Below are 22,329 nucleotides of genomic sequence, written 5' to 3'. Positions count from 1 at the left end.
TTGGATCCAAAGACACAAGTAGGTTTGAAATAAAAGAATAAAGGAAGATATTTCATGTCAATAGTAACCAGGAGAGCTAAGTAGCTATATTTATATCAGACAAAACAGACTTAAAGATTAAAAGTGTTACAAGAGACAGAGAACATTGTATATTGATAAAGGTGTCAATTCATCAAATACATTAATAATTATTAACATATATGCACCAAACAACAGAGCATCAAAATATATGAAATAGACATTAACACATTCGGAGAAATAGACAGTTCCATAGTAATATTTAAGACTTCAACACCCCATTTCCAATAATGGATAGACCATCTAGAGGAACAATCAATGAGGGCATAGGAGAATTGAACAAATTAGACCTAACAGATATACATATAGAACACTACAGAAAACAAGAGAAGAATATCTATTATCCTCAAGTGCACACACAACATTTTCCAGGACAGACTACATGTTAGGCCACAAAACAAGACTCAATAAATTTTAAATGACTGAAATCACATAAAATATCTTCTCCTATTACAAAGGGAAGAAGCTAGAATTCAACAACAACAACAACAAAAACCTAAAAAAAAAACACAAATACATGACAATTAAACAACACACTCTTAAACAACCAGTGTGTCAAAACACATCACAGAGAAGTTAGAAAACACTGAGAAAATAAAAACAAAAATACTCCAAAACTTATGGGATGAAGCAAAAGCATTGCCAAAAAGGAGATCCATAGCTGTAAACATGTATATCAAAAAAGGATAAGTCTCAAATCAATAAGCTAAATGCACCTCTTAAGGAACTAGAAAAAGAGAAGCAAACCAAACCCAAAGCTAGCAGAAGGAAGGAAATAAGGATAGACAGAGATAAATAAAATAGAGAAGAGAATATAGAGAGAATCAATGAAAACAGTTGTTTGTTTGAAAATATTCACCGAACTGACAAACCTGTAGCTAGACTGACTCAGAGAAAAAAGAGAAAAGGGACACAAACAACTAAAAGCAGAAGTGAAATTATGGCATTGCTGCCAATCTTACAGAATTAAAAAGGATTAAGAGAGAATACTACAAACAACTGTGTGCCAACAAATTAGGTAAGTTAGAGGAGATGAACAAATTTCTAGAAAAATATAGACTACCAAAACTGACTAAAGAAGAAATAGAAATTCTAAGCAGGCTGCAATAAGAGAAGACATGGCTCAGTGATCGCAAATCTCCCAACAACGGCAAGTGTGGCGCCGGACAGCCTCCCTGGTGAGTTCCACCAAACACTTAAAGAAGAACTAGCACCCATCCTTCTCAAACTCTTCCAAAAACTAGAAGAGGAAAGAACACCTCCTAACTCACTCCAGGAGCAATTAAAAAATAAGCAAAGGACTTGACATTTCTCCAAAGAAAATCTACAAATGGCCAAGAAACACATGAAAAGATGCTTAATATCATTCACCAGTAGGGAGATGAAAATCAAAACCACAATGAGGTACTACATCACACTGACTAGAATGGCCGTAATAAAATAATAATAGTAACAATAATACCGATGATTACAAGTGTTTGCAAAGATTTGAAGACTTTGAAATTCTCATACGTTGCTGGTAGGAATTTAACTGGTGAAAAACAATTTGTCAGGGTGCCTGGGTGGCTCAGAGGGTTAAAGCCTCTGCCTTTGGCTCGGGTCATGATCTCAGGGTCCTGGGATCGAGCCCCGCATCGGGCTCTCTGCTTCCCCCTCTCTCTTTGCTGCCTCTCTGCCTGCTTGTGATCTCTGTCCGTCAAATAAATAAATAAAATCTTAAAAAAAATTTGGCAGTTTCTCAAAAAGTTACCTATAGAATTATCCTATGACCCAGCAATTCCCCTCCTAAGTTTATACCCAAAACAACTGAAAACAGTTACCCAAACAAATACATTTCACACATGTTCATAGCAGTAATATTCATAAGAGCCAAAAGGTAGAAACAACCCAACTGTTGAAGAACGTGTGGATAAACAAAATGTTACATGTGCAAACAAAGGACTATTACTCAGCCGTAAAGAATGAAGCAGCGATAAACCCTCCAATATGGAGAATTCAATTCAAGCTGAGTGAAAGGAGCCAAACCCCAGGAGTCCCGTCTTATAGGGCTCTACTCCTGTGTGTCTAGAGGAGGTAAATCTATAGAGACAGAAAGTACGTTAAGAGGTAAGGGGAGCTAAGGGGGAGGGGAATGTGGAATAATCACTTCACATATGCAGGGTTTCCTTTTACCAGGTGATGAAAATTTTTGAAATTCAATAAATGTGGTTGTATGACACTGTGAATGTATTAAATAGCACTGAATTATTCAACTTAAACTAATTAATTTTATGTTATATGGATTTGATTCTATATGAAAAATAAAGCCTCAATTTTAAAGCCTCAATTAAAAAAAAAAAAAAAAGCAGACTGTGGGCTGAATTTGGCCTGTGAGGCCTCATCTGCCTGTTCTAGACTCCTGTTAGCAAAGCGTGGCCCACGGAACATCAGCCTCACCTCAGAGCTGAAACTCTTTGGAAACGCAGACTCTCCGGCCCCACCCACAGCCACTGAGTCGGAACTTACACTGAGCAAGATCCCTAGGTCCAGCGTGAGGAAAACATCCCTCCGGCACAATGGGACAGCAAGTTGGTGAGAACATGGAAGCGTGTGTGGGAGACGGCAGCAGAATGTGGGCCCTGATTTGGCCCAAGGCAACAGAGCTGAAGAGCACAGGTAGCAGCCTCCAGACCAGGTCTCTGCTTCGGGCCCATCAATCTAGAGAGGACTGCCAGTAGGTTTCGTGGTGTCCTGTCCCTTGAAGAGTAACCCCAGCCTATCAGAGCCTTCACCAAGGCTTCCCTTCCTGAGGAAGATGGTAGATGGGCAGAGCCTCCCTCCAGCTCTTCTGTGTGCCGGCCCATCCCGGGTCCCCAAGCTAGGGCGAGAGAGAGCAACTTGTGACTATCACTGAGGGAGTATCCCTAGAGAGTGGAGGTGTGCAGAGGCAGTAGGGGTGACAAGGACAGGTCCAAAGACAGCCTCTGCCCCAAACCCCCTTTATAAAAATGGACAAATAATCATCACTCCTTGCAGGGTTATTGAGAGAATAAACTAAAATAACAAGGCTCCTAGTAAACACTCAGGGACACCTGGCTAAGTCAACATCTGGCTACTTCATCTGAGTGTATGCATGACCCCTGAGCAGGCTGGGGTACACAGGTGGCAAAGCCAATGCCACACAGGGGCTACCTGCTCTGTACGCCTGCTCAGCAGCGACACGCCAACTCTAGCCTGGCGAGCACACGCCAGGCCAGCCAGCCAGTGAGTCATAATAATGGGGACCCTAGAAGCTCTAGTATCTCTGCCCATGGTCAGGAAAAGGGGGGTAGCTAGAGCCTTTGTCTCTCTGGGCCAGAACCAGATACCCTCCTCCCTCTAATCAGGTGGACCAAGGAGTCCAGATGCATAGACTCAAATCCCACATGAGGTCAAGGGATGGAATGGCATACAAATAACCATAAAAAAACATATTTTACTTAAGAGAAACTGAGGCAAAGAAGTCCTAAGCAGCTTTCCCATGGTCAAACAACCATAAGACAAGAGGATCCTACATGTGTACAAACCAGGGTTCTCCCAGGCTGACAACCAGACCCTAACTGAGCCCTCACTCTGTCTCTTGTCCCCAACTCAAGCCTCCAACCTCATCCTCATTCTCTCCCAACCAGAACCTGGGCCCAAATTCTGTGCCATGTCATTAGTTCAGTCGTTTCCTCAACATGGACCTGCAGATACTCGCAGAACTGCCACAGCCATGGAGGGACTGCCCCACCCCAACTGTAGAGACTCGACCCATGATCGTGTCCCCTGGCCATCTTGGGACATGAGAGATGCAGAACCAAGCCTCACTGGAGGAGGTCTGTTCAGGGGAGACACTACAGCAGAAGAGTTCTTAAGCAGGAACTTGACCTTAACCTTAACCCCACTTCAAAATTCAACCTAGCCCTGCCATAACCTCACAAAAGAACCAAGACCAGCCCTAGCGCTTTGCTGTCTACTGTCATTTGTTTGTTTTGCTTTGTTCTGTTTTTTTAATGGGGACACTGCAACCATGGCAGAAAGGGAAGCCTGGGAGTCTGTGTTCCAGAGAGAACCATGGGCAGAACAACGTGGTCCACACAGGACAGAGGGAGCTAAGAAGGGAGCCCCTCTGTGGCAGTCAGAGGCAGGGGTCACCTTTCCAAGAGGAGAGACCTACCCTCTCCCACAGCCCGACCCACTGCACATGGGAGACAGACGGAGGATTCCAAGAACAGGTCCCAGAGCAGCCCGGCACCCAACACTGACGGGGGGGGGGCACCTCCTTGAGGCTCCCGTATGATGGCCGTGCCCGTCCTCCTGCCCTGCCCTAGAGTCAAGACCGAGTGGCATCTCCTGGCTTTCCTTCTGGGACTATGAGTCAGACATATCCTGGGCTCCCCCAGGGTACTCATTCAGAGCTCAGGGCCCTGAAGATAGCTCTTCCCTTTTCCATTGGCATCCCGACCACTGTGCTTTGCTTTCTTACGTGATCCTGTCCTACGAAAGCATGCTCTGGGCCACCTAAACTGGCTCTTGCCCCAAGCAAGAGTGACCCACTGAGGGTCAATGTCTGAGATCTACGCCCCAGGTTCCCTGCTGACCCTTCATATGACCTAACAGGAAATGAACCTAGACCCTAACTTCAACCCTGCTCTCAATCTAAGTTGATCCCTAAACTCAACAATGGCCCCAACCCAGAGCCCTAACCCAACGATGCTCTTAACCCTTTCTCACACCCTTCGTCCGCTCACACCAGCCCTGCTCTCGGCAGATCCCCCAGACCTTCAGGGGCTATTAATGGACCTTTGACCAAAGCACAGCTGCAAGGAAGAGCCTCAGGGATGGGAGCTCCCTTCCACCATCCCCACTGACCCCTGCACCTGTTGGGGCCCTGACAACTCCCACAAATCCACATCAAACAGGGACCTGGGTTGGGCAGCACTCACCAACATCCGAGTCTTTATGGGTCTTGATGACCTCTGCGAGCTCAAAGTTCCCTGCGATGATGGCCACCTGAGAAGGGAGGGAGAGAGAGAGGACTCAGGGGCGCCAAACCTGCCCCCCCAACCCCTGTGCATCGCCCCGGGCTCCTGTGTGGGAGTCTCCCTTGGTTGGGGGCCCCAGGCTCGGACCCTGGCCCCCGTCTAACCTTCCACCCCATTCTGCCCAGGACCAAGAGAATTCTCAAGACATGAGACTTTCAGAGCCAAAGCCAAGACAGTTCAGGCCTATGGGTCACCCTACTGATTCTCTTAACAGTGCGCCATACGCACCATCGCTCCTGCCTCTGCCGTGGCCCACCGCTGCCTCGCACCTGTCCCCCACCTTCTTCCCTTCCCTTGTCTCTGCGTCTGGTCATCCAACAGGCCCTTCCAGACTCGCCCAAACCCACTGGGCTCTTCCACTGCCACGTCTGTCCCCTGGCTGGACTGCCAGAGGGGACCTACCTATTTCCCTCACGCCTCTGAGGAAACCCCTGAAGGCCCTCACTCCCACTGAAAATAGAATCCCAGCTCCTCTGTGGTCGAAAAATTCCCATAATGCGGTCTTCATTCCCTCACCCACAAACTCCAGGGCACACAGAGACTCGCGTGCCTGGTCATCCCAGGGCCGAGAACAAAACCCAGCTGGACAAGGGGCTCAAAAATATCACCTGAATTGAGTCAGGGACTGTAACGAATCCTCCCACCCTGGTTTGGCAGCTCCACCCCCACCTGTATCTGGCAGGTCAAGCCCACACTGGTTCTCCCCTGACCCCAGAGCCCTATGACCCTCCTCTCTCCCTGGAAGACAAGGGAACCATGCACAGTGAAGGCCCCCCCGAGTGGGCCCCGCACTGGCCCACCCCTTCTTCTCTCACCCCGGCCAGTCCTTCAGTGAGAGCTCCCTTACTGCCTTCCAGGGAAAGAACCAAGGTCCCGAGAGAGCAAGTCACACAGAGACAGACACCCAGGGCTCTGCCTCACCCTCCTGTAAACCACTCCTGTACCTGGAAGGCGGTCTGGCTATTATAATTGCGGACATCCTTGTTAGCTCCACGAAAAAGCAGGACTCGAGCACAGCTCTCCTGTTGGGGGAGTTGGAATGGGGGTCACAGTTGGACAGCCAGAGGGGCGTGGCGAGGATGGGGCACAGATGGGGGCCCGGGGCGCACACCCGCACACCCGTGTGTCCAGTGCCTATATGCACAGCAGGGGGACGAGCAGACGAGGTATACACGACACACAAGTGTCCCACTGGCCCAGAAAGCCTAGATGTGCACAATTCACTCCCAGCTGTTCGGAGCACACACGTGCATGTGTGCCCCGGGAACGGATGTGTGCACCGGCCCGGAAGGCTACAGTTCACAGCAGGACACAGAACACGCACCCACGAAGGAAAAGCAGGACTAGACAGGCAAGCAAGCACTGCACAGGGGCAGCTGCGCGCACACACGCACGTGCACACAGAGTCACACCTGGTTATAAAGGGCACAGATGTGGAGGGCTGTGTTCCCTGAGGCGTTCTGAGCCCCCATGTCAGCTCCGTAGAACAGCAGGTGTTCCAGGTGCTGCACGTGCCCAAAGCGGCAGGCCTGGAGGTAAGGGAGATGAAGTTGGGTCCCTGAACACAGTCCAGGACCCCCAGTCCCGCCGACGGGGCCGGGCAAGCCCCCACTGCCTGACAGAGCCGGGAGCCTCCCCCGACCCCTAGACAGAGGCCAAGACCGCCCCCCAAACCGTGCCCTCCCACTCCCTGCCCACCTGATGGATCTCCTGCCAGCCATTCTCATCTGTGGTCCCCAGCTGAGCGTGGTCGTGAAGGAGGAGCTCACAGCAGAGGGCGTCCCCGCCCCCCAGGGCACTGTGATACAAGGGCGTCAGGCCGCGGCTGTCCTTGTAGTCGGGTGAAGCGCCCAGGTCCAGCAGGGTCTGAGGGCAAGGAGCCTCAGCATCCAGGCGGGCCCGCTTCCTCCCCCAGCTGGGCCCTGTGCCCCTCCAGGCCAGGGACCCGCCCACACTGACCGTCAAGGCTGCGGCATTCCGCTGGCGCGTGGCACAGTGCACGGCGGTGAGGCCGTCTCGAGTGCGGAAGTCCAGGTGGGCGCCGCCATTCCTCAACACCTTCAGCAGGTCCGTGGCGTTGTCCAGCTGGGCCGCGAGGCTCAGAGGACACTCTGGGTTCAAAAGACAGAGGAAGGTTAAGGTCCCAATCACTCCAAGGCCATGCCCCTTCTTGCTCTGCTTCTCACCTCCTGAGTCAGGATCGTGGAAATTGGGGTCCAGCCCCTTGTCCAGTAGGCGGGCCACCCTGTCCGTGCTGTGCAGCTGGACGTAATCCATGAACTTCTTCAGGTTTGCCTGGAATGCCCAGCCATCCTGGTCAGCCCAGCAGCACAGTTACCCACTTCCACCAGCAAGCCTCAGGCACGGGTCACCCTACAGGAGCTGCTGCCTGCTCACACGTGTCACCCTGCAGCATGACCTTGTCACCCCCTCCCATCACCTTAAGCCTTGTACTCCCACGTGGCCCACCTCAGCTCACTGGGCCGATGGGCTGCCTGAAGCCCTTCCTTGCACCTTAGGCCCACGGCAGGGGCCGGTCTCAGCCAGGCTGGCCCCTCACCAAGGCCAGGTTGCCCTGGTCATGCCCCCAGGCAAACTCCCGCCCCCAGCCTCAGCCTCGTGGGCACCCCCCTGCCCAGCCTGCAGGAGCCCAGGGTGCCCACGCAGAAGCGCCCCCCTCACAGCCCACAGCCCGTCACTCCGAGGTGGTCCTGTTCCTTCTTCTCCATGCGTCCACCCCAAGGCAGACCCTTATCCCCAAGGCCCTTCCTCACCTGCAGGCCGCCCCTCCTGTGACCTGACTTGGCCTGCCTTGCACTCGCTGACCTAGTCGCGCATTAGTTCACTCTGCAGAGACTCAGTGAGGCTGGTGCTTCAGATGCCACACGGCAAGGCACCTTGGCCGAGGCCCCAGGTCTTCTCCAAACACTCAGATTGCATCACAGACGGGAGAGGACACCCATGGGAGGTGGCCCCCTAAGGTGGGTCTGGACCATCAAGCAGGAAGAAGGGTGCTCACGATGGGGAGAGAATTCAGCCAGACCCAGAGGCGAGGGTGTGATATGAGCGCTGGCCAGAGTAGGGGCAGGCAGACACATGCGGGGCTGGAGGAGGATTGAATCTCAATCTGGGGCACCTGGGGGGCTCAAACAGTTACGCATCTACCTTTGGCTCAGGTCATGATTCCAGGGTCCTGGGATGGAGCCCCTCATCGGGCTCTCTGCTCAGTGGAAACCCTGCTTCTCCCTCTCCCTCTCCCACTCCCCCCACTTGTGTTCCCTTTCTCTTGGTGTCTCTCTCTGTCAAATAAATAAATAAAATCTTAAAAAAAAAAAAAAAAAGAAAGAAAGAAAACTCAATCTAAAAACAACTGGGACTCACTGGGAGTCAACAGTCACCAGTGTCACCAGTGTTCTGTGAGCTGCTCACGACAGTTTTAAGAGATAACCATGGGCGGGGGGGGGGGGGGACCCCAGAGTGACAGGATCACACTGGGGCAAATGGAGAGTGAAGCCACAGTCTCCGCCCAGCCAAAATCATGGCCTCTGACCCCCATGTACCCTGAGAGCAGCAGAAGAGCCTGGCATGGAGGCTCCATGGTCACAGAAGGGTCACTGTGGCCCAATGCTCTGATCCTTCTCCTAGACAGAGACAAGCTCCAAAGATTGTCAATGAAGTATCCAGTAAGCAAAGGCCCACCAGTCACTGGAACCTGAGGTGGCAGCTAAGGGAGGCTGCCTGTGGGTAGGGTCCGTGGCACCCACATTGCCTCTCCTGCATTCAGAGAAGGTAGTGAGGTGGCCCCCAAAGAACATTTGGGGTCAGGCCCACTGAGCCCTGGCACTCAGTAGGTACGCCCAAGCACAGGCCCCCAGCGTCAGACAGATCTGGATTCAGCCCCAGTTTCACTGGCTGCACACCCACAAGCATGTCACATAACTTCCCTGGGACTCAGTATCTTCGTCTGGAAAATGGGATAACAATAGCCCCTCCCTCTTTTCTCCTTTCTTCCCAGGAGAAAATTAGTGACTGCCTTAATTATTGGTGCCCAGCACTGTGTAACCACTAAGTGCTAGGCTCCTAGTCCTCCCCCCACCCCCAGGTCCCCTACACAGAACATCAGGTGCTTCTTCACTCCCAGTCCACCCAGGCTCTCACCAAGACACCACGTGCTATCATAGCCCACCACCACGCCCAGCCAGGGGCCCCCCAGAGGGGTGAGCAAGAGTCTGATCTCACTGAAACCCGGCAGTAGAGCACCCACACAACAGTCATGGTGCTGGAGTCCGCACCTAGCCCCCCAGCTGCCCCAGCACCTGCTCTGGGCCCCCGATGCAAGAGAAAACAGACTGAGCCAAGCTGGAGGGACAGCGGTCAGCCCCAAGCCAGGGTGGAGGGTGCTGGGGGCAGAGGAAGAGCTCTTGGGAATTTTTTAATGGCATTTTTGATATCACAAAATCCCGTGAAGCCTGGGGTGAGGGGAGCACTGCTCATGGGGGCCAGGGGGGTCACCTCTGGAGTCCCTCCTCTGTGGCTTCCTCCTTACCTTTGTGTGAAGCTTTGCAAACTGCTTATCATCAATGAGGTTCTGGGCATAAACTCGCCTCTTGTATCGAAACTGCTCAGGTAAAGAAAAGGCAGAGAAAAGGCACCCACCTGGGCTGAGTGAGCAAATGCACACACAAAACCAAGTCCTGTTTCCTCAGCCTGCCGGCCACACCAACCTCACGCGCAGGACCACGGACACAGCACCAACACCGAGTTCCGATGGCACGCGTGCCCGCTGTCCCCTAACCTGCAACACCCTTTCTTTCATTCCCACTCCTTTTCTAAGACCTGATTCCAGGCTTACCTTCCTAGACATGCCCTGAGTGGGACTGACCCCATTTCCCTCTGCCACCCGAGCGGCCAAGCCGACTTTGAGCTCAGCCACCGTAATGCTCACTGCCCTTGCCACCACCACCCCAAACTGTAAGTCAGTCTGTGTCCCCACTCCTGACAGCGCACTCAACACCCTTTCCATCGTGAATGGGGGTGAGCGAACGAGAGAGACTGAGGTGTGCCCTCAGAGACTCCGGGGCGGGGGAGGGGCACAGATGTGCAGACCCAGGTGAGGCGCGGCTTCCTCCACACCCGGCTCTGCGCACGGACACCGCGCTCCGCAGAAGCCCCCCGCGTTCCCAGCACACGAGACGCGCACTGCAAACCCGCTCGCGGCACGTACTGCTCTACACCTCACACGCTCCACACACGGCACCCCGCGCCTCGCACGCACACCGTATGCACCGTTCGCTGAGCGGGGCTCCCGCAGACCCCCTCCCGCACCGCACACACACACGCGCGCGCGCGCGCCCGGCCGACTCCTCCGGTCCGCGCCCCTCACGGCCGTGCCCTTCACGGCTCTCGTTACGGAACTCCAGGGTCGTGCCCCGCGCGCTCCCCCACCCCCGCCCCCGGTCGCGCGCCTCCGCCCGCCGCTCACCTCCAGGTAGGGCAGGGGCGTGTCCAGGTTGGGCGGGTACTCCTGTAAGAGCCGCTCCTCGTCCAGGAACTTGCCGGCACGGCCCCGGGAGGGCGGCTGGAAGAGCCCGTAGTTGAGCGCGTCCTGGAGGCTGTGGTTGAGGGCGCAGAGCACGCGCTGCTTGGCGGCCCACACGGGCGCGGCCGGGTCCAGGCGCAGACACTTCTGCGGCGGAGCGGGATCATGAGTGCGGACCGCATGAGCGCCGCCCGGCCCCGCCCGGCCCGGCGCAGGGGACCAAGTCCCGGGAGCCCCGGCAGGACTCCGGGGCTCCCGAGCCCAAGCCGGGGACCCGGCGCCTCCGCGTCCAGCGGGCGAGAACCCGCCCCGAGGGCGGTGCTTCCCCGGGCCCCGCCCCCGCCCGAGTGGTGGGGAGGGTCTCCGCGGAGGCGGCGGGGGAGGGGTGAGTAGCCGCGGGCCTGGGGTCCCCGGCACCCGCCTCCGAGCGCGCGGGGGGTGGGGAGGATGGGGGGGAGCTGGTGGACGGGGTTGGGGGGGGGGCGCTGGGCGAGGAGGGCGGGGGCGCTGCCGGGACGGGGCGGTGGGGCTTACCGTCTGCTGCAGGTCCGGGATGCCGACGCGCACGACCACGGCGCTGGCCCCGGGGCCGTCCATCCCAGCGCCGGCGCCCGGGCCGGAGCCCGGGCGGCTCGCGGCCGAGAGCGGAGCGCGCTGAGGCTCCGCGCGGCGCCCCGGCCCCCCCTTCCCCCCCGCCGGAGCCCCGTCGGCCGCGCTGCGCGGGAGGGGGCCGGGGGGGGCCGGGGCCGGGGCCGGCGCGGGGGACAGCTGCGCCGAGGGCTCCGCAGGGGCGGCGGCGGCGGCGGCGGCAGCGGCGGCGGCGCGGCTCAGCTGCATCGGCCCCGGCTCAGCTCGGCGCCTGCCTTCCCCGGGGGCGGGGGCGGCGGGGGGAGGGGGCCTGAGCCGAGAGGGAAGCGGGGGTGGCAAGGGGGCCGCGCCGGAGGCGGGGGCCGGGAGGGCTCAGGGCCAGCCGGGGACCGGGGGCGAGGGGGACTGTTCGGGTCCCCGGGGTGAGGTGGGAGGGTTCGTGCGGAGGGCCTGGGCCGCCCCACAGGGCGGGGGCCCTGGGGGCTGCGCCGGGGGTGTGGGGAGTCCTAGGCCTTGGCGTGGGGGGAGTGGCTGAGCCGCGAGGGCCGCGCCGCCCTTCGGCTGCGTGCGAGCATCCGCGGACCACCGGGGAAGAGTCCGCGAGACGGGGGTCCTGAGGCGGGGGTGGGGTCCGCGTTGGGCACAGGGACCAGAGAGGGCGGGGAGGGGAGAGAAAAACGGGAGAATTAATTTCCGGGGGTGGCAGCTTCTCCCCCATTCTACCGACCTCCCTACCTCACTCAAGGCCCGAGGGAGATGACGGGGACCAGCCCTGCCCCAGTCCTGGGTGTGAGACGGAGGAGACGTCGGGGCCAGGGAAGGGCTAGGGGCTCTCCCACCTCGAGAGCCAGTTAACCCTCCGACTTAACCCTTACGACCACCCTAAATAGCGTTCAGCGCGGCTGCCGGCATCCCCAGCCGAGTTTGGGGAGTTCGCTCTGGACTCCACGGCCGCCTCGTCCTCCCCACTCTCCAGGCCCCGTGGTCTGCCTAGACCAACGCCTGTCTCCCCTTTTCCGTCACCTTAGCGACGACAGGATGGGGGCGCGACCTATGAGGACTGGCTTAGGGGAGGGGGCGCTACTAGTCTCCACCTGCACGGGGAAGTGAATTTTAGTTTTCTACGTTGTCGTGGCAACGCGGGAGGGGGTGATGAGTGGGCGGAGAGGAGGGGAGCGCAGTAAAGAAACTAGCTCAGGCACCACCGCCCCATTGGAGCATTTCAACCCCCCCCCAACCCTGATAAACCGCACAGAACTACCCCAGTGCTGTGAAACCTGGGCCCTCAAGACCCCTGAGAGCAAAGAGCAGCCCCTAACTGTCGGAATATCCCCGAGCTCCCGAGAAACAGCTCCTGACTTCCCCAGAACTCCCCAACATGCCTTGACTGTGCCCCCAAAGAAAGGCCCTGAACCCCATAGCGGAGCTGCTCGCCCTTTCACTGGACGTGCTTGATAATGGTCACAGAACAACCAAGCATGACCCAGCCTGGTCTCCATTAGAAAAGAGCCCCTGGGCGCCCCCCACCCCCAACCTTCCCAGCCTTCTCCTAGAACAGCCCTGAATCCCCCGAGGCTCCCAGGAATAAACTTGAATGAACCCCCTACACAGAGAAAAACCTCCCTACCCCTCCCCCATGACAACCTGGAAACACCCCAACCCCTCAAGAACAGCACTTGGCACTCCCTCCAAGAACAGACCACTCCCCACAGAGCCATCTTGACAACTACCTGCCCACCACAAAGCCCCCCCCCATACCGACCCCTATGCCAACAGAGCGATCTCCTATCACCCCAGAGCAAGGCCCTCTTCCCAAGGACCACCCCTAACCCCTGAGGGAGCCCTGGCTCCCCCCTCTTCCATCCACTACCGCTTTAGGAAAAAAATCTCTGCCTCCCAGGACTCCACTGACCCCACAGAGCCGAATCTCCAGCGCTGTCTGTGGGTCTGGTCCTGCTTTCTCCTCAAGCCCGGTTGGACCCTCCCTGCCGGGAAGTGTGGCCCCAGGATGCCCAGACCTCCCACCCCCTTGTCCAGACTCTTCCCAAGGCCACTGGCCTGGCCAGAGTGGGGGAGCTGCGGGTCCCCTGGGGACTGAGGCAGGATGGGAGGGCTGGGGAAAGGGGGAGCAGGAAGGGGCCTGTCAGAAGGCCACTTTATCTGCAGGAAGCACCTTGGGAAGTGTGAGGGTTGGATTTCCTGCGGCCCAGCCCTAGAGAGAGGAAACTGCTGCTTCCCAGCCCCTCTCCTGTCTCCACTACCTTCCTGCCCCCATCCCCCAGCAAGTCACCAGACCCACAATTCCTGCCTACCCTGCCTTCCCCAACCCTCCCACCACAAACCCCAGCTGCCTTTGCTCCCAGCTCCCAGCCTTTCGTCCCTCTGTGGCTGGCTGCTAGGCCAGGAACCTGCTTGCTCAAGTGCTTGGTTTCGGGGGGGATGAAGGCAGGAGGCCAAGAGGAGGCTGCCCCTTTCCTCACCACCAGTCCCAGCAGCCCAGACCTCTGCACTCACCCTGCCAAGCTGCCCACCCAGCTTGGACTTCAAGGGAGCCCCTGCAACCTCCCAGCGCCTCCCTGCCCCCTTCTACTGCCCCCCCTGCAGTGCAGCCACAAAATCTTTTAGGGGAAAATCTCCTTTTTTGCTGATCGCAACCAACAGATCTTTGGTCTCCAGGCCTAGGTGGGCCCAGCACTGCCCCAGGAGATACCAGAGCCCTTGCTTGGTTTTGTCCTGGTTCCACAAGGTGCCTGGCACATAGGATGGGCACATAATGAATGAATTCCAAGCCTGCACATTCCCCCGGCTCTTCCCACCACCCCAGCAAACAGCAAAAATAACAGAACCCAGAAGCACCTAACCCACATTACGTCCTTCCGTCCCCGCAGCATGGTGGGTTTACAGAGGATGAAGCCAAAGTATGGTGGGTGTCTTTGCCCTTTATTTTGTTGGGAACAAAACAACCAGGCCCCTGGCCAGCCCCCATAACTCCTGAGCAGCCCCTCACTCAGCAAAACTCTGCCTCCCGGGCAGAGCCACCCTTTGCCTCCCGCTGCCCAGCCTCCGCACCGTGTCTCTGTCCAGCCACCAGACCCACGGCCCTCTGCTTCCCACTCCTTCCATCCAGGCCAAGATTCCAGAAGAATGTTTCTCACCCTCCCTGCTGCTTTCCCACATTCTCTCGCCACACATATTCAGAGGCAAACAGGCCCCACAGGGCCTTGGGGAATTCATGTGGGCAAAGCACCTAGAACAGTGCCTGGCACATCCCGGAATGGGCCCCTAACCCACAACCACGCAGCTGGCCCAGGCCCACAGGCCACACAAAGGCCCTTGCCTCACCACAGCCTGCCCCACCCCACCACACAGTGCCCTCTTCCTCCTTGACCTCCCGAACCTCAGTTGTCTGGTGGCCTTGATTGACTTCCCGGCACCTTCACATTCTTAAGCCCCCTTCCAGCGTCTGTGGTCCATGCCCTCCTGGCCTCTGGGGAGGCTCCTCTCCGGGCAGTTGATGGCCTCCATTCACTTCCTCGTATTGCCCTCCCTCCTTCCCCACTCCTGGGGCCGCTTCCTCCCCAAATCCCAACCCTGCCTCCCGCAGCAGCTTCTCCCAGCTCCCCCACTCCCCCTCGGTTTCCATGACAACTTGGTGGGGCATTCGGTTCTCAGCCCCCCACTGACTGCCCTTCTTCTCTCCTGTCCGCAGTTTTCTCCCCATGCTCCTCCGCCCGCCTCCCTCTGATCTAGTTCTCTTCCTGCCGTGGCACCTGTCCTAACACACTCGCATTCACTTACTTACCGTTTACTGTGTCTGTGGCCCAGGAGGAGTGCCCGGGACACAGTGGGGGCTCCAAAGCTCCCACAACTTTCTCTGCAGCTCAGACCCTCTCCCAAAGTCTGGAGCCCTTCCTGCGAGACAGGAACCCTCGGATGTCGAGCTCACTGTCAAACCGTCTGGGGCCGGTGTCATTGGGGCTAAGTTTGATTCCCTCGACTTATTTAATGTCCATCAATATATTTAGGTCCAGTTTCATCCTGAGTCTGATACACTAAGTTTTACTCTTCTGGGAATACAAATTATTTCTAAAGAATCAGCTTTTTAGGGCGCCTGGGTGGCTCAGTGGGTTGAGCCTCTGCCTTCGGCTCAGGTCATGATCTCAGGGTCCTCTGCTCAGCGGGGAGACTGCTTCCCCCTCTCTCTCTCTGCCTGCCTCTTTGCCTCCTTGTGATCTCTGTCTGTCAAATAAATAAATAAAATCTTTTAAAAATTAAAAAAGAATCAACTTTTTAGGGACACCTGGTTGGCTCAGTAGGTTAAATGTCTGCCTTTGGCTCGGATCAAAACCCCAGGGGCCTGGGATCAAACCCCACAACAGGCTTCCTGCTCATAAGAGAGCCTACTTCTCCCTCTGCCCCTGCCTGCCACTCCCCCTGCTTATGCTCCTGCACCTTCTCTCTCTCTCTCTCTGCCAAATAAATAAATAAATATTTTTTTAAAAGAATCAGCTTTTCATTTTGCTAATCATCTGTATTTTCTATTTGGTTTTATTCTGTTCTATTATCTCTATTTTTTATTGTGTTATGATTCTTTTTCTAATCTCTCGAGTTGGATATTTAATTCAATTTTTAGTCTTTCCCTTTTCTGATTGTAAGCTTTTAAGTTTATATATTTCCAAGTGGCACTTCAGTTAATGTCCCTTAAGAATTGATAAGTAGTATTTTTAATTTCACGTTCTTCTGATTTTCTAGTATCAATTTTTTTGGCTTGGGAATTGCTGAAAGTATGCTTCTTTCCATTTTCAAATGCATAATAGGTTTTTTTGGAGGGAGGACTAACCTTTAGTGGCTGATTTCTTACTTTATTGTATATGGTCCGAGGAGGGGGTCTGCATAGCCCTGATCTTTTGGGATTGTGTGAAGACTTCCCGTGTAGCGTGGCTGCACTGGCTCTTTCTATAAAGGTTTCCTGTCTGTTCCATAGGAATGGTTGCGTGCAAGAAGATATAGAGATACAGAGAGCCGCAGATACAGAATCTCTGTTATATCCAGCTTGTTAACTGTATTATTTAAATATCCCATGCTGGGGTGCCTGGGTGGCTCAGTGGTTAAGCCGCTGCCTTCGGCTCAAGTCATGATCTCGGGGTCCTGGGATCGAGTCCCGCATCGGGCTCTCTGCTCAGCCGGGAGCCTGCTTCCTCCTCTCTCTCTGCCTGCCTCTCTGCCTACTTGTGATTTCTCTCTGTCAAATAAATAAATAAAATCTTAAAAAAAAAAAAATCCCATGCCTTTTCTAATTTTGCATCTACTTGATTTAGAAATTACTAAAAGAAATGGGTTAAAATCCCACTACTATGATATTGGTTTTAGCAGTCTCTCCACAAAATCTGCCAGTTTGGGTTTTATATTTTTGAGACTCGGTTTTTAAGAGCTAAGAGGTTTAAGATTATTATACCTTCCTGATAATTATTCCTTTTGATATTATACACTACTGCTCTTTATCCCTAATAATGTTTTTACCTTAATTTCTTTTTTCCAGTCATTAATCTACCATAGCCCTTTTTTTGTGAATATTGACCTCATGTATCTTTTTCTATCCTTTTTCTTATATCTTAAGTATGCTTTTGATATACAGTCTCTGTAGCTAAATTTTTTTTAAATCAATCTTGTCGTTTTCAGCCTTTAATAGTGTGTTTATTATGATTGTGATGGGTTTTAATAGATCTTTACTATCTTATTTTGTGTTGTCTGTCTTTTTAAGATAGGCATCTGTCTTATCTATGCTTCCTTTTTCTCCCTTTCTGTCCTCTCCTGGACGGGGGTCAAGTGTTCTCTATTCCCCTTTCCCTCAACTCGCGTTGGCTTGGAAGGTTTGCATTCTCTATCACTTTCGTAAATACACTTTCCACCCTGCATAACTGACAAATTCTACAGTCGATGACTCTCTCCACCTCCCTTCTATGAATGAGAAGAACTTAGAGACCTTCACTGTGACCTCTCGCCTCCCCCTCCAGGTGCTGGTCCCCACCGTTGTTGCCTCCGGACCGCCCAGCCCTGCTTTACACTTCACTCACTTTTCCTCCAAGGCTGAAGTCTCTTTTTCCGGAAAGCACATGCTCGAGATACTTTTAATGAACGTCTGTTAGTGAGAAATTCTTTGTCTCTGAAATGTCTTATTTTGCTCTCTTTCTTGAGTGAGAGTTCAGCAATGCAGACTTCTAAATTGACAATTATTTTCCTCACCATATTTTTTTCTCTGTGTGTGCTCTGTTCTGGGTAATTTCCCAATTCTGACTTCCACCTCATTAATATTCTCTTTGTCTGTGTTCAATCTGCTGTTAATTCTCCTCATATGTTTTTGGTTTGGGGGGTTTTTTTAAAGATTTTATTTATTTATTTGGCAGGCAGACAGAGATCACAAGTAGGCAGAGAGAGAGAGAGGAGGAAGCAGGCTCCCCGCTGAGCAGAGAGCCCGATGCAGGACTCGATCCCAGGACCCTGAGATCACGACCTGAGCCAAAGGCAGAGGCTTTAACCCACTGAACCACCCAGGCACCCCTCCTCCTATGTTTTCTTTTTCATAGAGTTTTCAGTTTCAATGACCACAGATTCTATTTCTCAATTTAATCAATTTAGTTCTATTATACAACCTTTTTGGTGGTCTAATCGTTTCACTTGCGGCAGATTATTTCTGTGAAAAGTTTGTAATTTGAAGTTATGAACTTAGTTGGGCCTAATTTATGTGGGGACCCTAAGCAGCCTAAATGTGTCCCTTCAGAGGAGTCCCATTCCCCCTGGTCTCCTTGTACATTAATTTCCCGGAGACTACAAAGAATAATATAACTCAGACCTCAAAACGGAAGGGGGCAGGCAAGAGTTACAACCTCACAGGGGGTTTTCTACAGAGAGGCCACCACAAAGCTTTATGAAAATTGCTTAGATTTTTTAAAAAATGCAATAAGAATTATGAAAATCCATTCCTTACTAAGGTGTTTGAGCGCTACATGCCATTCACTGAGCGAGCCGCTGTTACTGTTCTTGTGACACAGATGAGGGACCAAAAGCCATCAAGAGTAAGTAACGTAAAGGGTCCGAAGTCATGCAGGCTGGACCGTAGAGGACCTGGGACTCGGACCATGGCAGTGGGCATGGGACCCAAGCAGGACAAGTGACAATCCTGCCCTGGGTTTTTTTTTTTTTTTTTTTAAGATTTTATTTATTTATTTGACAGAGAGAGAGGAAGACCACACAAGCAGGAAGAGGGAGAAGCAGGCTCCCCACTGACCAGGGAGCCTGATGTGGCACTTGATCTCAGGACCCTGGGACCATGACCTGAGCCAAACAAGGGCAGATGCTTCACGACTGAGGCCCCCAGACATCACTTGTGCTGGGATTTTACCTTTTACAACTGTTTCTCCACTCTACACTCTTCATAGTTACATAAGAGCCATGAACTCAATAGCTACTGGTGACCAAGATTCCAACCTTAAGAAGAGAGCAGCAGTGGGGGAAGAACAGATGCGGGGAACAGAAGAGGTTTTGAAGGGTAAGTCCCTAAACGTGCCCTGAAATCTGAAAGCACTTCAGTTTTTCTTGATTTTGGTTTCAAGAGCCAATAGATTTCCCTTCTCGGTTGAGAGGCCACCTACTGGACAGGTGGAAGGTTTGTCCTTGGAGCAGGTGTCGGGATTAAAATCCCAGCTCAGCCTCCAAATACCCACGTGGCCTGGAAAAGCTTCTTACCTTTCCCTCTGTCTTTCCTATGTCTCCAGAACACCATGCCACACTCTGCCAGGCTGGGGACGATGGTTGGCATTGTGTCATTCCCCCCTTTATTCTGGCCACGTGCCAGGTCCTGTTTCAGTTGCTGGACACGAGGCAAGCACTTGCCTTCGCAGCTCAAAGGTTGGCTCCTGGCCTTCTGGGCCATTGTGCAGGCTAGATGAGCTCAGTGAATATGAAATGCTTACCATAGGCCTGGTACACAATGAACACAGTTTTTATTAACATCATAAACCTAATTCTGATTTGGTTTCTGTCATCTCCAGAGTGCCTTCTAATGAACATTCTTCATATAGAGTGATGTGAAGGGATGACTGATCTTTGTTATATACTCTTAGAGCATTAGATTTTAAATATTTTAACTGTGAAATTAAGGGCAGAAATATCTGCCTAATTAATTTCACATTTAGGATTCCAATTACTTTTTCTTTCAAGAGCATGTGTTTTACCCACGAGTTTACTCTTCCCTGCAAAGGTCACTGACAATTCAAGAACTCTGCGGGTTTTTTGTTGTTATGGTAAATAATACATAACAGCAAAGTCACCATCCTAACCATTTTTAAGTGTACAATACAGTAGTGTTATTATTTTGAAATAATAAATCCATCCCTGTGTTGGAAGACAGACACAAGCCTTGCAGGCGGAACAACCGGTTAGGGGCCTCTGGCGGAGGGGAAGATGTGGTCCATATACAGATGGAGTATGACGCCTCCATCAGAAAGGATGAATACCCAACTTTTGTAGCAACATGGACAGGACTGGAGGAGATTATGGTGAGTGAAATAAGTCAAGCAGAGAGAGTCAATTATCATATGGTCTCACTTATTTGTGGAGCATAACAAATAGCATGGAGGACATGGGGAGATGGAGAGGAGAAGGGAGTTGGGGGAAATTGGAAGGGGAGGTGAACCATGAGAGACTGTGGACTCTGAGAAACAATCTGAGGGGTTTGAAGTGGCGGGGGTTTGGGGATTGGGGGAGCCAGGTGGTGGGTATTGGGGAGGGCACGGATTGCATGGAGCACTGGGTGTGGTGCAAAAACAATGAATACTGTTATGCTGAAAATAAATTAAAAAGAAAAAGAAGAAGAAGAAGACAGCCACCTGGGTGGCTCAGTGGGTTAAAGCCTCTGCCTTCGGCTCAGGTCTGATCTCAGGGTCCTGGGATCGAGTCCTGCATTGGGCTCCTCCCTCAGCAGGGAGCCTGCTTCCTCCTCTCTCTCTGCCTGCCTCTCTGCCTGCTTGTGATGTCTGTCTGTCAAGTAAATAAATAAAATATTTTTAAAAAAGAAGAAGAAGAAGAAGAAGAAGACCGCGAAGCCCACCGGGCCGCAAGCGCGCTGCTGCTGGAAGAAAGACGCCTCCGCTGCGGTCCGCTCCGACTGGCCTGGGGCACCAGCTGCTCCCTGTGTGGAGTGGAGGGGGCTGGAGAGCCCGCGGGGCCAGGGAAGGAGCCCGTCCCCGAGAGAGGTCTCAGCCCCCTTGTCGCCTTCCTCGGTGGCAGGGCAGGGCCGGCCCATCCGCCCTAACCCGCAGCCTCCCACCTGCCCGGGCCTGCCCTCCAGCGTCAAGGCAAGCGCTTCTTGGGGTGAACGTCCCTCCTCTTTCTTTTCGTTCTGCGTGAGAGTCGCTGCAGGAAAACACTGCGTTTGGGGGCTCGGTCTGCTGAGGGTCCCACTCTGGGTCCGGCTCAGGTCGCGATCTCGGGGTGGTGAGATCCCGCCGGGTCAGGCTCTGTCCTGGGGGCGGAGCCTGCTTGGGATTCTCCCTCTCTCCCCTGCCTCGTCCCCCACCAAAATAAATAAACTTATTTAAAAAAAAAAAAAAAGAAAATACCACATTTTGCCTATCAATTAATCTGTTGAGATGTACACTTTTTTACAGTTCGGAAGGATCGTGAACAGAACCGCTAGGAACACTTGCATGAAGCGTCTGCGTGGCTTTTGGTTCTCTTGGGTGGAGACAGAGTGGCTAAGTCTTACCGTAGACCCACGCTCACTTTTTAAGAAACTGGCAAGCAGTTTTCCAGAATGGTAATATCATTTTAAATTCCAGCTTCTTCCATTTCCTCCATATCCTTGCCAACACTTGGCATTGACTGTTTTTTTTTTTTTTTAATTGTAGCCATTTTAATGGATGGTAGCAGTATCTCCTTGTCGTTTAAATCAGCATTTCCCTGATGATGTCGAGCCTCTTCTGGCATGCTTGTAGACCATTCACACGTCTTCTTTGGTGACATGTCTGTTCGAGTCTATTCTCCCGTTTTTAAAAAACTAAGTAGTTTGACTTACCGAAATGTAGTAGTATCTCTATATATTCTGGACGCAAGCTTTTTTGCCTAACGTTCTCCAATTTTGTTGCTTGCCTTTTCAAAGGCATTTTCTTTCAAAGAATAAAAAGCTTTCATTATTATAGAATCAATGCACATTTTTTCTTTTATTTGTCATATTCTTTATGTCCTAAAAAATCTTTGCCTACCTCAAAAATCACAAAACGTTTCCTCTGTGTTTTCATCTTGAAAGTTTTATTTGCAACAGTTAGGTCTATGATTAATTTCAAATTAGTTTTTATCTGTGATGTCAAAAAGGGTTGATATTTGTTTTTTCCGTTTGGGGATGTCCATTTGTTTTGGGCCACTTTTCAAATTATTTCAAAATAGTTTTTACTGTGGTGAGATATATATAACATAAAATACACCCTCTTAGCCACTGTCTAGCTCAGTGGCTTTACGTCCATCTGTATTATTGTGCAACCATCTCCACTGTCCGTGGGTCTCCAGAACTTTTTTCATTACCCCACACAGAAACGGTGCCCATCATGAGTAACTCTCCATCCCCCTCTGCTAGCCCCTGGACCCAATATTCTGTCCTCTGTCTCTACGGGTCTTACTGCTTTAGCACCCTCCCAGCACCATTTTTGAAAAGACTTTGCTTTTCCACTGAAATGCCTTTCCACGTTTATTGAAAATCTGTTGATCACATATATGCAGGTCTATTCCTGATTTTTCCTTCAATCTACATTTATATTTTCACTAATACCAGATTTCTTAATTTCTCCAAAAGGTTTTTTTTATTTATTTACTTGACAGAGATCACAAGCAGGCAGAGAGGCAGGCAGAGAGAGAGAGAGAGAGAGAGAGGAGGAAGAAGGTTCCCCGCTGAGCAGGGAGCCTAATATGGGGCTCAATCCCAGGACCCTGAGATCATGACCTGAGCCGAAGGCAGAGGCTTTAACCCACTGAGCCACCCAGGCACCCCGGATTTCTTAATTTCTGTGAAGTCTTGAAATCAAGTACTAT

At 52.7% G+C, this 22,329-nt stretch overlaps 1 protein-coding gene and 1 long non-coding RNA gene across 8 annotated transcripts in view; one reads left to right on the top strand and one right to left on the bottom strand.

Annotated features, from left to right (window-relative positions):
- The window catches only part of SHANK3 (SH3 and multiple ankyrin repeat domains 3), a 51,528-nt gene extending 38,208 nt beyond the window's left edge, over positions 1–13,320 (bottom strand). For all 4 annotated transcript variants that reach the window (XM_059187420.1, XM_059187421.1, XM_059187423.1 and 1 more), the window contains exons 1-10: positions 13,163–13,320; positions 11,197–11,863; positions 10,606–10,809; positions 9,670–9,741; positions 7,310–7,418; positions 7,083–7,234; positions 6,822–6,989; positions 6,536–6,652; positions 6,068–6,145; positions 5,025–5,091 (exon numbers count right to left, since the gene is read on the bottom strand). In XM_059187420.1, the coding sequence (XP_059043403.1) occupies positions 5,025–5,091; positions 6,068–6,145; positions 6,536–6,652; positions 6,822–6,989; positions 7,083–7,234; positions 7,310–7,418; positions 9,670–9,741; positions 10,606–10,809; positions 11,197–11,499 (1,270 nt within the window). In that variant the 5' untranslated portion in view covers positions 11,500–11,863; positions 13,163–13,320. The remainder of the gene's footprint in view (positions 1–5,024; positions 5,092–6,067; positions 6,146–6,535; positions 6,653–6,821; positions 6,990–7,082; positions 7,235–7,309; positions 7,419–9,669; positions 9,742–10,605; positions 10,810–11,196; positions 11,864–13,162) is intronic.
- Positions 10,869–21,448, top strand: LOC131839676 (uncharacterized). 4 transcript variants are annotated; one of them, XR_009357046.1, is made up of 4 exons: positions 10,869–11,047; positions 18,687–19,805; positions 20,331–21,064; positions 21,156–21,448. It is a non-coding gene; the product is annotated as an uncharacterized LOC131839676 (long non-coding RNA). The 4 variants fall into 4 exon arrangements; XR_009357048.1 differs by lacking the exon at positions 10,869–11,047 and adding an exon at positions 17,762–18,323 and having other exon boundaries at positions 18,482–19,805; XR_009357047.1 differs by lacking the exon at positions 10,869–11,047 and having other exon boundaries at positions 17,772–18,796; positions 19,658–19,805.
- Positions 21,449–22,329: the final 881 nt, after the last annotated feature.

This window comes from Mustela lutreola, chromosome 8 (genome assembly GCF_030435805.1).
Source record: "Mustela lutreola isolate mMusLut2 chromosome 8, mMusLut2.pri, whole genome shotgun sequence".
Lineage (NCBI taxonomy): Eukaryota > Metazoa > Chordata > Mammalia > Carnivora > Mustelidae > Mustela > Mustela lutreola.
Note: the sequence above shows the minus strand (reverse complement) of the source record. Positions and strands in the feature narration are given on the sequence as shown.